The 17,220-nt window shown below is 40.3% G+C and overlaps 2 protein-coding genes across 3 annotated transcripts; both read right to left on the bottom strand.

Annotated features, from left to right (window-relative positions):
* Positions 1-138: 138 nt before the first annotated feature.
* Positions 139-14,130, bottom strand: setdb1b (SET domain bifurcated histone lysine methyltransferase 1b). Of its 2 annotated transcripts, none has more exons than XM_038711329.1 (25): positions 13,977-14,130; positions 12,587-12,790; positions 11,127-11,293; positions 10,982-11,025; positions 10,144-10,270; positions 9,886-10,056; positions 9,528-9,729; positions 9,149-9,222; positions 8,001-8,191; positions 7,731-7,860; positions 7,250-7,463; positions 6,180-6,293; positions 5,751-6,048; positions 5,362-5,623; positions 4,827-4,917; positions 4,617-4,733; positions 4,274-4,443; positions 3,899-4,123; positions 3,568-3,738; positions 2,621-2,751; positions 2,349-2,368; positions 2,102-2,220; positions 1,374-1,627; positions 1,192-1,280; positions 139-473 (listed from the first exon to the last, which is right to left on the bottom strand). In XM_038711329.1, exons 1-25 carry the CDS (start codon positions 13,991-13,993, stop codon positions 356-358), a joined length of 3,720 nt encoding a protein of 1,239 aa, XP_038567257.1. In that variant the 5' UTR covers positions 13,994-14,130; the 3' UTR covers positions 139-355. The 2 variants fall into 2 exon arrangements, with proteins under 2 accessions (XP_038567257.1, XP_038567256.1); XM_038711328.1 differs by having other exon boundaries at positions 3,884-4,123.
* A 204-nt stretch (positions 14,131-14,334) lies between these two features.
* On the bottom strand, positions 14,335-16,624 carry LOC119897550 (cortexin domain-containing 1-like). Its single transcript, XM_038711342.1, has one exon. It carries the CDS (start codon positions 16,097-16,099, stop codon positions 15,914-15,916), a length of 186 nt encoding a protein of 61 aa, XP_038567270.1. The 5' UTR covers positions 16,100-16,624; the 3' UTR covers positions 14,335-15,913.
* Positions 16,625-17,220: the final 596 nt, after the last annotated feature.

Below are 17,220 nucleotides of genomic sequence, written 5' to 3' on the forward strand. Positions count from 1 at the left end.
GCATTTATGAAAGTAACTTCTGCATCTACATACACTGTTCTTCTTTTGAGTTTTTAATCACAAGCTTTCCCATAGTAGTTAAACTGGTTTAGCCTGACATTGTACTATGTTGTTTCACAAAAGAGCAGATGCAGGAGCTTTGGTTCATTAAAGAAAATTGCATTTTATTCAGATAAGGGTCACAGATAAAATGGGGCAAATCAAGTAATAGGTTCATATAAAATAAAAGGCAACAAAACAGCTGTAATAAATTTCCTTTTTCTTAAAAAAAAAAGAACAAGTTACAGTGTGGAAAGGGCTTCTCTAAGTTTCCTAAAGATCCAGCAGAGGGAGTGAAGTTCATGATGACTGCAGATCACAGAAGTCTTCCTCGGCACTCAGTGGATCCGCAGCAGCAGAGCAGCACCTTCCCCTCCACGCTGCCCACCTCATAGTTGTAGTCCCAGGTCAGCTCTGTGCCGGCCCGGATCCGCCTGCACGAGGACACAGGCAAGCAGGCAAGTTAGTGCAGGACAAGAGCTTTCCAGTATGGTGCAATGATGACTACATTAATAACTGCCTTCTCCTGGAAAAACACATAGCTGGATTTACTACTGTATATGAAAAGGTAGTGGAGCTTCCCTCACTGGTCACTGTGAGGACTGCTGTCAGCTCAGGCGTAATCGCTTCCTAGTTAAAAACTTACCAACAGACTGTGAAAGCCACAGGAGACAATTACTATGCAAAAACTCTGTAGCAGATAGGTGGCTGCCGAAGTATTAACCTTATAAATAGTGCTGAACAGTTACTGCTTCAATCATCAAAACTATTCAAATCTGCAAAGTGATCCATAATTTCCATCTCTATTGGAAAACATCTTATCTGTAGACTAAAAAATAGTGTAATTCTACTGTTTACCAGGCAATTTTCACATCGGAGGATAAAACAATGATAACCTTGCATCCTTCTCAGTACTACAAATCGCTGTGCAGTTTTCCGACATTTGATTAGCCTTGAAACTCACACATATAGTACTTAAACCTGCAGTATATGTTTGGCCAATGGAGCAGCAGAAACAAGTTGTGAAAATAACATTTACACGTCACAGTTTTTGGCCCCCTGGCGATTCACACAATTCTCCTGAGGCTGAAAAATATTCATAGTTGACATAACGGGACCTGTGACAAATCTAAAATTGGTTTCAAAACTCACTTGCTGGCAAAGAACGCCACCCAGGGAAACCGCAAGTCATGTGTGTCCACAAACACATTCTGGACGAAGAGGTTAGGACTGCAGCTGTGCTGTAATACAGAAAGGAGACAAAATTAGATTTATTTGAGTGAATGAGTGAGTTAAATGGTTACACACTGAGATTGTGTATATTACACACTTACATTCAGGTAACGCCCAAGGTTTCCTTCCAACTTGGCATCAATGATGTAACAGGACTCTTCACCATCAAAGAACAGGCGGGTGTTTTTGGAAGAGTTTTCACCGCCTCCTCCTGTGTGTGCCTGCTGTCCAGTTTTTCCTCCCTGACCTCCTGGTCCCCCGCCTCCAGACGGACCTGCTTTTACCATCATCCCGTGGCTGCCCTTCAAGGCGATGCCACGTGTAGATTTCACTGCTACCTGCTTCTTAGTCACACCTGAGCCAGAACAGCAGCAACAAGACCAAGCGAGAAAGAAAGAAAAGAATGAAATGTGAAAACAGTGACAACTAGTGGTTGACCAGTTTGGGTTTTTCAATGGCCGATGCCAATTTGTAGAGAGCAGGACGGCCAATTTATAATTCCGACATCAAAATAAAGGAAATTCATGTATAACTCCATTATTCCATTCTATTTAGGATGGGAAGAACATGTTAACATTAAGAAAAGACTTCAGTGCCCAAAACTAACTTCTGCTCCAACTTTCAAAAACTCACAAGGTGGAGTACTAACATTGTTCCACAGCAGCCACACTGACAAGGCTGCTTGCAGATGTGTCCACAGACATTTTTTGTATATTGGCATAGTGAGTGCAGGTACTGGATGATGATGTCAAAATGCCACTAGAAAATCGCAAGTGAAAACCAACCTAAACTCAGGTGTTTTCACATTAATCCTGTCTCTTCAAATTACCTGGGGTGACTTTTTCTTTCTCCTTATTGTCGTCGGATCCAGAGCTGATGGTCTGAACATCATCACTGTCAGAGAGGGTCATCACATCCTGCTTCTTCCCCATCTCTGTCTTCATCTGACTGCAAGAAACACATAAACATTTTTATATTATTCTAAAGATATTATTACTCACAGAGCTGTTGAATTGTTGTTAAATAAAACATGTTTAAAATCAGGAAAAACTTTAAGAATATTTTGTCCAACACACCTTTTGCTGTCTCCAGAATCCTGTCATGGAAAACAGAAAATTAAAGGTTATCTATCATTATGCAAGACAGTGATGAGACAAAATCTCCTAAAATAAATTCCACCTTTTACCGTTTATCCCTTCACAAATGATAACATCTAAGATGAGAGTGCTGATGAGCACGAGGATTATTTTTATTTCTGTGTGAGACACTGCAATTATTTAAAGAAGGCTACGCACACAGAGTTCAGATCAATAAAACGTTATTCTAACTTTATCTCCTCTTTACTCACCTTCTTCAGCCCCTGGCTTGTAAGCCAGGAAGCCACTTTACTTTTCCCCGTCTCCTCTGGCATAGATGGGGGCTTCTCGTCATCAGTTCCTTTGGCTGATGCACTCAATCCGTCTTTACTGTCTTGACTCCCTGGAGCAGGACCGAGAGGGGTGTGTGAAAAAAACAAAACAAACCCCAGGAATCTTCCAAACCTAGCTTTGGACTCACACATTTAATGCAGGGGAAACACTGTAGATAAGTTTGTTATAATAAAAGAGGTGTTTTGAGAAAGATACAGCACATACCAAGATCTAACCTTTAACTCACCCTCCAAGTCACCAAATGTGGCACTCTTACATGCACACTAACCCTGAAACTTCGCTGGAAGCATAAAATAAATGCCATGTGGATGCAAAGGTTTTGGATTAGTGATGCAAGAAACAATTATTTTCCTTATCAAATAGTCTATACATAATTGTTTTAATCTACAAATGATATGAAATATAAAAAGCAAGACAAAATAATAACATTTTTAAAGTCTCTACAGCTCAGCTGCTGCTTTGTGAATTAATTTAAAATGTTAACAACAACAACAGTGCAGTCACAATGCAGTGGATAACAGATTTTGGTGTTAGTCATCCACTAGAATCAGCAAGAATTAGAAGAAAAGTATTGACACAATGTCTGCACCATAAACATGAACCTCGAGCCAGGGGCCTGTTAGCTTAGCTTAGCATAAAGAGTGGAAACGGGAAACTGCTTGCCTGACTCTGTCCAAAAGAAAACTAAATCTGCTTACCTGGACTAGTTCTTTACCTTACAGACAAGAGGAGAGTGGTATCGATAATTTAATAGAACTATCGAATACGCATAGTTCCTAAAATGTCAAACTATTCCATTAAATAAAAACTGCAAACACTGACAGTGTCCTCTGAGATACACCTCCTAACAACGCCTCCAGCTCACCTTCCTTGTTCCCCTTGACCTGACCACGTGTGGTATAACTCCTCCACACAGAGCTGGAGCTGTAGTAGCTCTCCTTCACAAAAGTGTCGTCTGAGCTGTCACTTTCATCTTCACTCTTTGAATCCTTCTCATCGTCGTCGTTGCTGTCCCCAGATGAACTTGGACTCCGGACTGTGACAGAAACAAAAGAAAGATGTGAAAAATCATGTGGAGAAGAAGGAAGGTAAAATGTCACCTGGGGTCGAGAACACAAACACTGCCGAGAACCCAACTCAGTCAGTTAGGGACAACCTTGATCTCTCCCCTTTGGACTCACCCTTTTTGGACTCACCCTTCTTGGACGGTCGCCCAACAGGGTTAGCTGATGCTAAAGCAGATGGTTGGATTTTTATCCTCGACACATCCACACCGCTCCCCTCGCTGTCTGAACAGTGAGCCTCGCTCTCATAGCCCTCCTTGAAGTTCTCCACACTCTCTATATGGTCCAGATTAGCGAAATACTCGTCGCCCATCTCTAGACCTTCTTTATCAGCAAAGTCGTCTGTCAAGATTTTACCTGTTAAAGTGGAATAAAAAGGGAAAAAAATAATTTTGCAATCAAGTCATCTGTTGTTGTATTGTAATGAATAAACTGATGATGTCCGCCTGTTTTCGATCACCTCTGTCCTTGTAAAACCATTCTTATAAGTCTGTTCCCTTTCCTCACCAGCATAGATGCAGACAAAAGAGCCCTTGGCCACGTCATCCAGACAGCGGATGCCCCAGCCTTTGTTCTGGGTCTTGAAGAGTTGAAGACGCACCTGCAGGCCGTGTTGCACCAACCGGTTGGTGCACATCTGAGGACAGCATTTGCAGCGCTTATTACACTCATAGATACTGAGAGAAAAAGAAGGAGAGAGATCATGGCCTCTGAGACAATACAACCAAATTAGCTGTAATATTCAGGAGTAATTATCTTTTATGGAGGTTATGAGGGGTGAGAGTGAGTTAGTCTTTCTGTAGAATGCACCACAGGTGGGAGATGCTTTGGTGTGTGTAAAATGTCTGACCCTGTGGGAAGGCACTCCTCTAATCGTTTGTGCAAATATCCAGCATTTGGGTTGATCTGGGCCCCCGGTGTACAACCTGTAGCCTGAAGGGTCAGCTGGTGACAAGAACATTTGGACCTGTAATAAAGACACAAAGGTGTATGTTCAGAATATCAACAGTGGGAGAAATATGAAAAAAGGATGGGGTCATGGGCAAGGAACCTCACTAACTTATCTCGACAACCATCGGTACAATCACAACCAACCAGGAAGTCTGAACTGGTGTTGATGTATACTCCATCTTCAGGAATACGCTCTTTACCTTGAAGGGATGAGAGGAGGATCTATTAGTCTCTGCAATAACCTATTCCAAAGAGACTTTTCAAATAAGGTAGGGGCAGCAAAAGGCATGGATAGGTCATCAATAAAAAAACACCTTCAGCAGAAGCAAGAAGCTAAAGGCTTGCAAAAATAGACCACAGCAAAATGATTTGCATTATAAAAACTTAAGGCATCCAGGCACAACTAGGGAATGAAATAGAAATAAAAAAGTATTTTCATTCAAGCTATTCAACAATCCATGTTTTAACTGATAGGTAACTGGATTCATTGTAAGTGTCTCAATTAATATGTCCAAAATCAGTAGACTTCTGCTTTAAAGACTCTACGATCACCTGATCATCTCGAAAGCTCAAACAATATTGTGTAGTCTGATCCCGCCACAAGCCCAAATTAATCTCTCCTTTGTTTCCAGTGTAATTCTTACTGTAAGCTACTTTAGGAGGCGGTGTGGAATCAATCTCGTTGACACAGGAGAGCGGGATGTCCTCCCTTCCACCAGTGATGTCGGGAATGTAGTAGAATGGCCTCTGTGGCTGGAAGGGACGGTCCACAAGCACGTAGGGGTCTAGACAGAACATCTCTAAGAATATAAAGTCACAGCGTGTCTGGAAAAGGTAGTGCTGGATCTCTGCCATGTTACGCAGGCAAAGGCCACACGGAGCTTTGTAGATCACGTGGAAAGACATCTGAGGTGAGGAAGACAAGAATTGTACAATTCATTTTAACTCCAAACTAGAGCAAAAAAAAAAAATACACATATTTAAAAGGTTAGGTAAAATATTGCTAAGTGTTTTACTCTTCTTTCAAATTTACCTTGCGATTGACTTTGCGTCGTCCGGTCATGCGTCTGAAATCGTACAGTAAAGGAGTGAGGAGGGGGTTCTTTCCTCTGTGCGTGTCTGGTTTTGCAGGTCGGACGCGATTCAGACAGGCGGGTTGACAGTTGTGTGCTAGGTAGAAGATGCGGTCCGTCGGGGCACGGTATGCGGGCTGATGCGGGATGGTGGCCGTTGCGTGGGTGATAGGAGGAGGGGGTGGAGCCAGGGAGGGCAGCTGTCTCTGATACGGCTGTGTTAACGTAACCATATTTTGGACATTCAGCATTCTCCCACTACGGATCAACAAACAAAAGAAAAAAGAAATCAAATGTCTAACAGGACAACACTTTTCAACAGTGCTTTTCCTGTTTTTTTCTGCGTCACAAGAGGCAATGTGTTAGACCAAACAACAAGGTGGACTCACCCAGAGATTGTGCTGGGACTGGATGAAACTGACTGCATGACTTTGGAGGCGTGAGTGCCTCCCACCCCAGGGACAAACGGAGAAGTACTCTTCTTCGCCATCTGATGTTTATTGCTTGAAGATGGCGAGGAGAAAAAGAGTCAGCCAATGTTAAAAGTCTCCTCTTCCTTCCAAATCGTCTAGATTTAAAGGTCCACTTATCACTATATTTTCATTAAAAAAAGCTTCAATCTAACATGTAATGTGAAAGTTGTCGTTTAAAGTGACAGGCCCACAGAGAGTTATGACTTGACTATACTGCTCAGCTCTACAGGGCATTTGTGAATCCGCTCATGGTTTTTGATTTCCATCAGATGTTGGAGAAGCTGTAAAAGCTCAAAGAGTGAATATTGTACTTGACTTCATTAGGTCGACTCCAAATGAATGCTAATGTTGCTCTGTGTCTGTTGAATGTGTCGATTGTGTAAAAACAGGCAGCTGGTGGCCAAGTTTGCCAACTTTATAAAAGTGATATGTCAAGCATCAAATAATGCAGCTTTGAGTAGTTGTTAAAGAATAGCTCAACGGCAGGTTCAAAGCAGTGTTTTGTTCAAGGACGTTTCACCTCTGACAACACACCCAGCATCACTGCTGGGTGTTGGGTCGAAGTTAACACCTTTCTTTAAAAGAAGAAGAAGAAGAAGAAGAAGTCATTCATTAAGTCAGACGTATTCCTACTTTCTTTCAACATAGTAAGCAGCAAAAAAATGTAAAGCTAAAATGTATCTCATTTCTAACAATGCATTAGAAATGGAAAAGCTGTGACAGTGCAGTATCTCACATGAATGAAATACTTTTCTCCCATCCTTCTCCACAGTGTTTGTTTTGGTCACTTGCCTCGATTTTCTATAAGACAAAGGATGAAGCTCTAACTGGGTCATGAGAAGATACTGATCTTACTTAGAAGACTGCCCTAAGGGAATTTGGTAGCATGCTAGTGATTGTTCCATCAAGTTCTTCTTCAATTGCAAAGTATGTAAAAAGATGTCTTGAGTAGTGTTTGTGCTAGATGTTCAGTAAGCATCACTTACTCAACACGTGGAGGCTGTGGAGGCTGCAGAGGTTGAGGGGTTTGTTGGTTTTGTTGGGTTGGTTGGGGTTGTAGGGTTTGTTGGGGCTGTGGGGGCTGAGGACGCTGTGGTGGTGAAGGCTGGCTAGGTGAGGCCTGGGGTGTTTTTACGGGAGAGGCTCCAACATGTGCGTCACTGGTGTATTGAACAACCGGGCCTTTACTCCTCAACGCCCCTGGGAATTGAAATGGACAGTGAGAAATGAAGTGAAAATGACTGAGTGAGTGTGCTATAACAGAAGGCCTATATTTTCATATTTTCCTCTTTTACAACACCAACACAGTGGTTAAAAAGTGGCTTTTTGACACAGATTAACAGCACAAAAGAACAAATTTCTAAAAGATTATCTAAATTAGGTACAAATATTTATATAATATGTATAATATAATATACATAATTGATTGAAAAATTGCAAGCGTGTGAATATGAGTGTGTGCGTTACCCATGTTAGGTCGTGTCCTCTGCTGGCCAGCAAGCTTCTTCTCCTGGGTGTTGGCGGTGGTCATCTTCAGGTTGAACATTGGCTCCAACCTGGTGGAGCCTCTGTAGATCCACTCACTCCTCTTATCATCCTGATCAACACAAAACCACATAAGAGGTTAACTCTCGGTCAACTGTTGCACTGATAAATTAACTGTTACGCTTCTATTCTTTCTGACATCTGTCTAACAAGGTGACTGGTTTTTTTTCTCAATTTTGTACGCCAACATACCAAAAAGAGGATCTTGACCAAGCTTCCATCCACCTCCTCAACTTTGCTCTTCCACCAGGTTCCCTCCCACTCTGTCTTGATGATCTGCCCAACCTTTAGGAGCACCATAGGCCTGCTGGGATAGGCAGTGATGTACTCCTCGATGAAGTCTCGACACGATGCATCCTCAATGTCCTCCCAGGTACGTTTTACTGTAAAAAACAAGAATAATCTCACTCACTTTTATTAATTTGTCATTTTAACTTGTACCACAACTTGGCTCACAAAAACCTTAACTGCTTTAAAAGGTTCAGTGTCTAAGTTTTAGTGGCATCTAGTGGTGAAGGCATTTGTTGGATTATCATTATCAGAATGTATAAACAACACCATACATCAACGATATCTTTTATCATTTTAATTTCTAAATCCGACAACAAAAAGGCTGTGAAAACTGTCAACATATGGTCCTCCTTTAATATTACTATAATATAGACTACCCCTGGTAAAACTTTTATTATTTGTGTCTTATAAATTTGTATCCTGTTCTGTCTACTTCTTTATGTCCCATGTATACTTTATTCCTCTTCTTGCAATAAAAGATTTAAGGAGGGAAAAAAAAAAACTTCAGATTATTCCGACACCACATGAATGCACCATCAGTCACCAATCACCCCTCCCTTTCCAAGCGCGCAGGAGAAGCTACGGTCGTCAACATGCTCCGTCTTGTGATAAATAATAAGTGTGGTCCTCTGTTTGTCCAAATTTCACTTCTCTTCTTACTTCTAATAAACCAGACAACTACTACTAATTCTTCTCCCTTTTTCATACGTATTCAATGTAGTGATGAAACGCGTTCTGTAGAGCATTTTTTGTCCATTTGGGCTACTGTAGAAACATGGTGGCGCAACATGGTGACTTCCATGTAAGAGGAGCCGCGGTGTATGTAGATAGAAATGGCTCATTCTAAGGTAATAAAAACAGTTTATTATGTAAGGTCTTTATACACAACTGAAAACATAGTTATGTAAATTTTATTGGATTTCTGATCCTCCTAAATATTACACATTGAACCTTTAACAAACTTATTTTACAGCTGCATAACGGGTAGAATTTACCAGAGTTCACAGACTACAAGAAAGAAGGAAGTAAAAAAGAGAAACGGCACTTACATGGTCGGCAAACTGGGTAAAGTTCAGGTAGTGTCACATATGAAGCATAGCCATCATCAAAGAAGATCAAAAACCTGAAACACATAATAAAAAAAATATTAACCAGATTCTGACTTGTCACAGATAAATCAGCATTTGCAGACACTGTATATGTAGTGTCTCTTTTACATCGTTGGTCTTGGTCACAATTCTTCTAACTAAATTTAAGTTACCCAAAATGTTTCTGTTAAAAGAAATTACGATATTTTCTCAATATTTCTTAAATACTGATACTGGCATCAAAAATACAGTATTAGTAAAGCTCTACCATAAGCTATTAAGCACATGCAATCAGCATCCCCACCCTTAATTTCCCCACTTTTTGGCTTTGTTCGCCCACCTCATACGGTTCTTGTTGTTGGGCATCTCTGCTACTATTCCAGCATATAGCCACACCAGGTTGCCATCCTTGTACTTGGCAACTACACGAGCCCCGACATACAGAATCTCCAGGGTGGGGTTATAGTCGAAAGCCACATGATTTCCAGACAGCAGGCTCTTTCCTTTATCAAACTTCACTTTATACTTGAATATTCCGTTTCCTGAATATAGACAGAGGGTGTGCTGCATTAAAGATAGCAGATCAGGAAAATTCAAGAAGAGAATACATACAATGAATACTAATTTATACAGGAAACCTTAAATATTTAATGTTTTACATCATTTTAAAAGTTGAACAGAATGTTCTGGGAACACACCAACAGGACTGATAGCAACGAGGGCGCCTCTGTGCCAGGTCTTGGTGCGTTTCTTTCCCAGAATGCTCATCCCGACTCTGAGCTCATCTTCTTTCACGTTTGGGTTTGGCTGGGTCATGGACTGAGATGGAACCTGGGATATAAACACTGCTGGCACTGAACTCTGAATACCTGGCGGGCAGGAAAGCCACACACACACTCTTAGTATCAAAAATATAAAACATAAAACAGGTATGGGCATTTAACATGTGCACTCACCTGACTGGGATGGAGGCTGTGCTGGAGATCTGAGCAATGGGGCACCTGGCGAAGGCTTGTTGACCATTTGGAACAACTTCTGCACCTGCTGAGAGGTTTTCTGTAAAGCTGCAGATGCCTCTTTTACCTGTCGAAATAAATAAACAGGACATACATCATCATCTGCATACAATGAGCAGTGTTTCTCCTCGCAGATGTTTGCTGTAAAATCCACATCCAATTTTTTTTTACTCAATCTAATTAATCCTGCTTTGTGAGACAGGAGTAGATTTTAGCTTTTGGTAAACTGTCTATGATTAAATCAGACAGGAAGACAGTCCTTTGTCCAGGCCTGTCCCTCCCCTTAATATCTATCATGCTTTTAACACAATTTTGGCAACATTTCAGGAAATGATGAGCGTCAGTGGTCTATTTTGGTATTCCCAGGAAACATAAGGAAATGAGGGTGCATCTTTCAGTTTATTAATTGCTTGTACCACACACTTTTATTAATGCATTGCTCCGTACTTGTACTTTGCACCTCGCTTCATTTAATTTCTTTACTTTATTTAATTGTGTTTTAAAATATAGGTATATTTTTATTGTATATGTACATACAGTATATGTACATACAGTATATGTATACATTTATTTCACTACGTATACTATCTAGTCTAAAACTTAGTCTTACAACTTATTTGTTATTAAGTTACAGATACTGGAAATAACTGACAAAGTTTTAAAGTAGTGTTTTTAGTGAAACTCAACACCAACACGCCGTCAGACCAGCCCATAACAAAACATTTAGCAGTAAAGTGTAAATACAGATCAATGCAATGAAGCTTTTTGTTGCTCTCACCACTGGATCTTTGCCCGGAGTGACAGGCTTCTTTGGAGGAACCACTGAAACATTGTGAAGCGCAGAAGAGAAAGAGATGTTTAATAACCTGATTGTTTTCATGTTGTAGCAGCAACGAATGGTAACTGAAAGTAGCAAGACTTACGACAGCCAACAGCAATGACATCGTCATCGTCGTCATCGTCTATCTCGATGACCTCCGAGGACAACACGCCTCCTCCACCCCCCTCATCCTCAGAGCTGCTCTCGCGGTAAACGAGACCGTTCCTATGGTAAGTTGCCTTCACCAGTTTCTCACACTCCAATATGGACCTGAGGAAGAGCAGAGAGAACAACTGTGAGCCTGTAAGACACAAACAAGTCCTGTGCACCTAAGGATGCACCAGTGGATCGCCGCAAACACTAAGCAGTTTTTGTATTGGCCATGATGCGACAGATCCCATTAAATACAGTTTCTTCATCAATGTATAAAATTTTGTGTTTCCGTCAAAAGATTAAGAGATTTTTTATAAACCAATGAATCTCCCCAGTTGTACTTCATTTATGTCGTACTTATGTGGTATTTTATTAATACTTTGTGCCCCTTTTCTTATTTTACTTTGGTGAACTACTATATGTGCCCAGATTTGTTTTTTTTTACCTGTTCTGCATTGATTTACTGTAATATGTTCAATCTTTTGCATTATGCTGTTTATATATTGAAAATTCAATTCAACAACAGAAGATTTTCTGTGTTTGCACCACATTCATTGGTCACAGGTGGCTGCCCACTCGCATTTTTCTTTTAGAGACATAGTAATCCTTGGCCTTGTGTCATCTTCCACAAAAAAATATTCCAATTAATTTTGCACAATCGAGGTTTACAAATTTTATGTGTGGGCAAAAAAGTCCAGCTGGGGACATTTGTTGCATCTCTCTCCCTTATTTCCTGTCATCCCTCTGCTCGTGTTATCACACTTAAAATCACACTGTGTTTTACAAAATGAAATTTAAACATAATGCACAATGTGATGTCAAACAATTCAATCTATGTTGTTATAAACAGACACAAAAACTATAAGCATGTGTAAAATCAGCAGAGCAACTCTTTGTGTTTGTTAGAAAACCCATATTATCTTATTATGGCGTGCCTGAAACTGACATCCACGATGTTTGGTGGTTAGATAGTTGTTGATCTGTTCCTTCTGCTTCATTGATGCTTCCTGCGACATTTTCCCATTATGCAGTAGCTGATTCAAACAGCTAGCTTTTACACAGTAATCCACAACTTCCTTTGTCATGCAGACATATATCCAAAGTACACTCAGAGTACCATCAAAAACTCTGCGAGTTCTGAGAGTGGTTCTGTTTCTGCTGACTTTATAAATCATGCATGTTTCCAGGTTTATCTTGATCTAAGTCTCCTTTTAGATAAAGCCTCATGCTGCCTCAAATCTTTCAAATGGATAAAGTCACTTGCCAATAAACAATTAACCACATAGTAACCATGCTAGCAACTAATAACACATTTAAAAATAATAAACATCCAGAAGAGATGTATGTTTGTAAATAAAATAATAATAATAATAATAATCAGACCTTTAGAAAAAGATAATGTCTACTTACTGGCTGGCATCGTTGAGAAGCATCTCCGTCTTTGCCTCCTCTTCTTCCTTCTGCTCCACCCATTCCTTGAGCTCTGTCAGCTGAGCCTTTTTCTTCTGCACAATCTCGCTCTTCTCCACAGCCTCTTCGATCCACTTCTTCAACTCATCCAGAGAAATGCCTAGCTCTTCCTCCAGATCGGGGTCCCAGCCGTCCACCTCCATCCTGAGTAGAAGGAACACAACAGGAACAGGACATGTAAACATTATTTTAAATATCTACACATGACTCTTCTGGGTTTCATACATCAATATCGGAACACATCCATACCATGATGATGGTCAGCCTGCTGACAAGGCTGACCTGTTTTTCATTTGCATGTCTGCAAACATCTGTCAGTAATTCCATTTACTCATTTATCCAAAAAAAACATACAATTGCTATACATGTCAGAGGTCACACACCTCTAGAGCAACTAGGTCTTAAGTGTCTTGCTCAATGGATGGTCTCACAGTGGGAATCGAACCCAGGTCTCCCACACCAAAGGCAAGGATCTTATCTATGCGCCATAACCACCCCTCCAAAAATAAACATTACTGAATCCCTAGTCTTGTGTTAACAACAGCGCAGCTAGTGTTAGTGTTGTAGTACTCGAGACCGGTGTTGGTCTGCTTTATTTGTGTCATGGTAAGTACATGGTTGGTGGAGGCTCAGCATCACTACGTTTAAAGCATCAATGCGGACCATCCCTGTAAGATTATCTACTGTGTAGTTGGGCTGCAGTTAAAACACTGTGCATTGGACGAGGAGACACGTGTGTACAATCCACTACTTCCTCTATTTCAGTCTGATTTTTATGTGATGATGTTGCCTTTTGTTTACACAAAGCACACAGAAACGTAGGGGCTGATGGTAACTGCTGTCCCAACCAAATAAACCACTGCAAGAATATGTAAACCTGGTACTGATGTGGCACACATCAAATAATGTAAGTAACATTAAATTTAAATCTTAAAACTGCTGCCAGAGTCTAAACTGGAGAATCGCGAAACGTTAAGGCTGCTAACGTTACTTGTTAGCAAAACAAGGGACCGTTTGAAAGCTAATATCCCATTAAAATACCTCCATAACTTCCCCTTTTTATCTCAGTTGACAGAGTAACTGCTAACGTAACCCACCATAACTTCATTGACACTTAAAAACACATTCCGTTCAAGACGGGGAGCTAAAAGAAAACAAACTGAAAGGTGACACGAGTGAGCGCAAGCTAGCTCGTTAGCCTAGCATTAGCACGGAGAACATCTCATCTGCCGACTGATGCAGGAGTTTGGAAAATAAAAAGCGTTGTGTCCTCTGGAGTTGCTGACACATCAGATGATAACTTCATTTGCAGACAGCACTCAACACTCACCCCTCAGTGCTTTCCATCCCGTCTGCTTGAAAATGTAAGGCTAGCTAGGTAATGCTACTGACTAGCTACAATAAGAAGTGCATGTTTTGCATCCCAGGGTATCCGAAGTGGCCGGTGCTATTTCGCGCTGTTGGGTCATCTCTGTGAAACACAAGTGCCCCGCCCACCCGGCTTACTAAGGTATTTTTAAAACGTGCACCTGAGCTGCATGATGTAGGGAATGAGGCGCTTAAATTTCTCATCATGTCATAATAAATTAACCAACACTTTCATGGTGAAGAAAACTGAAGTAAACCAGAACACTGCCGACACATCAATAACAGAATATTATTATTATTTGTGGTTTAGCACATATTAACTAAATCAGGTTCTACAAAACTGCATCTGAAACTTAATCAAGATTAACTAGCGACATTAATAAACAAATTGCCCCTTTTAAACACAGTTTATATAAATATTCTGATAAATACTTAACTCCAGGAACTTATAAAATGCGTCATTAAACTGTTTCCAGAGATGGATTTAATAATTTGAGAATAAATTAGGTCGATCTTCCACATGCCACTAAAATACCCCAAGTGAGATTAACCAGCAACTATTTGAAGTTAATTATGGAGTTTCTGAATGATACCAAGAGGGATGGTATGGATGGTAAATTTACAATGATTCATTCTTTTATAGGAGCATTAGGTATAATTTCACAGTTTAAAAATGTTAAATGCAGGCTATGAAACCAAACTATAACACTTATGTAAGCAAAAAGAAACACTCAAAGAAAACTCAATATTATTTAAAATATTATAACAGTATTTCAAGTAATTGGATTTAGGCTGACAGATTTTCATGTAAATGCATAAGACCTTGTGAATAGAAAATTCACATATGACTTAAAAACAATGTGTTTCAACGCAGTTCTGACTCTTATTTTGAGTCATGCTGCAACTTCTTATGTTATTCCCGTCCAGGAGTTTTAACTTATTTGTATTCACTTGGAGAACCACTTCCTAAAAGGAGGATTCAGGGCACACAGAAACAATCTCTCCTTGTTTTTTTCTTGACTCTTCTTATTCTGCTACTGATGAATTACCAACACATGCTTTATTTCATTTGTTCAATAACAAAGCAAATTGCATGAAAGTTTGTGGAAAAGCTTCAAAACATTCTGTCACAGAATTTAGGGAAAAGGGCAGAACATGTGTTTTGGATCATTGTTCCACCATTGAGAACTCTGAAACATCTGTGCTGCATTAGCGTAGAAGGGAGAGCATATTCTAAGCCAATACTTTATATTAAATTTTACTGTATAAATACTACTTTATTCTGGTTTTCAATAGCTGACTGTTTTAATATATGGACCCGCAGGCCTTTATATTTATCACACCAGAAAGGTCTACCTGGATGGAAACATTTGTTTGATTTAAAAAATCATGAACATATTACACGTCATAGTACAATGCCAATGCCCAAATTGCCAAGCTCAAATGTCCTTTCTGATGCTAAAGGAATGCTGATGTTTGACCACTTTGCATTGTGGGATATAAATGAAAAACTAACCATCTAAATCATGCCTAGATTATACGGCACACATGTAAACATCATTTGTGTCACATGCCATCTCTTTGAGGACTCTTCCAACTGTGTCTAATCATATTTTTAAACATGCATACCTTCTATTATTTATAGGCATAGACAACATACATATACTCTGATTGTAAGTCGTTGGATGCTGCAGGTAGATAGCTTTTGTTGTTTTATATAGTTAGAAACTTGTTTTAAACACTCACACGCAACTCAACCAGACGGACTCAGTCATACGAGAGAAGCCTCAGAATAATCTTCTGGCTACTCATTTTTGTTATCCCGTTTGAAGAGTTTAAACAAGTGGCATCGCTCCTTTTGTAGAAAAAAATGCCTCTACTGTGTAATGTGTAGGTCTGTCATTCTTCTGATTGCTCCTCCTGGTATATACTGACAGAGATTGAGCTGTAAGGGTCTAGCACCATCTGAGCACAGCGGACTATGGTCACCAACAGGAAGAAGCAGAGCAGGAAGAAGAAGAAGAGGGCAAAACCGAGGTCGACATCCACATCAAACCTGGCCACGGGGAGGTTTGGAGTGTCCATGTTGACCAAAAAAAAAAAAAAAAAAAAAATAGGTCTGTATTTCTCATTGGTTTACTTTCCCCCGATAGTTGACACCATGAAAGTAGCTCCACAAATGCTTGAATTACTCCAAAATCCAGTTTATCTTCCTCTGAATGGGCTCAATGCTCAAACAATCCACCGTGCAGCAGTGCTACTCTTCTTCTGTTTTGTCTGAACTCAATCCATTCCTCTGTCTTAGTTTCTTTTCTTCTCTCAACATTGACACCTACTGTCCTCCTACCAAAGATAAGATGGACACACAGAGCCCCATTTGGCACCTGTGTCCACTATGAATAGTTAATAAGGAGTTTGGTAACAATCAGGCCGTTTCTGAGATTAGAACACCCAGGCATCTCTCATGGTCTCTTCAGAAAGGAAGACCTTTACAGGAGAGGACACCTTTACAGGAGTCGCTGGAGATCCTGGTCAGCACAAGGTATGGACACATGACAACACGGCTGAAAAATGTGGCCGCACGAAAGTTTATAAAGCAAATATAGTGTGCAGATTAAGATGCTCAGTCAACCCCTGCAAGCATGCACAAGATTTCGGTTATTTTATGGTGTAAAAGTGGCAAAAAAATATATGGTATAGAATGGTCAAGATGCAGAACAGGAAGAAGAAAAGGTTGAGGAAGAGAAAGAGGATATGATGCCGTAGTGGCAATCCACTTAAGAGCGGTTGGAAACTGATACTGACCAAAAAAATGCAGATTGCTTGTACTCCGATGCCACAACAGAGATGCACACAAGTGCAGAGTAAAGTGACTCTATGCAAATAACAAGTGGATCTGAGTAAAATGCTCAAAGAAGATGCTGCAAAACAAGATTGACAACATAACCGGTCACTGTAAGTGCAACTCAAGCAGGGCATAAGTTGACACAGTAAACCTTTTTTTGACCAGGACTAACATTGGTTTTCATCCATTTCACCCCAGGCTGAGAAAGAGGGGAGGGACGGACAAAGGCGTAAACTGATCCCACGACATACCCGCAGACCTCTGCAGATACACAGAACGGTGAAGTAAAATAGATACAGGCCAATCAAAGTTAAGCTGGCTTTTGTTTCTTCACCAGTTAATAACATTTAACTGTTTCAAG

Source organism: Micropterus salmoides, unplaced genomic scaffold, assembly GCF_014851395.1.
Source record: "Micropterus salmoides isolate LMB-PRFRI ecotype aquatic unplaced genomic scaffold, ASM1485139v1 Ms_hic_scaffold_11, whole genome shotgun sequence".
NCBI classification, from domain to species: domain Eukaryota; kingdom Metazoa; phylum Chordata; class Actinopteri; order Centrarchiformes; family Centrarchidae; genus Micropterus; species Micropterus salmoides.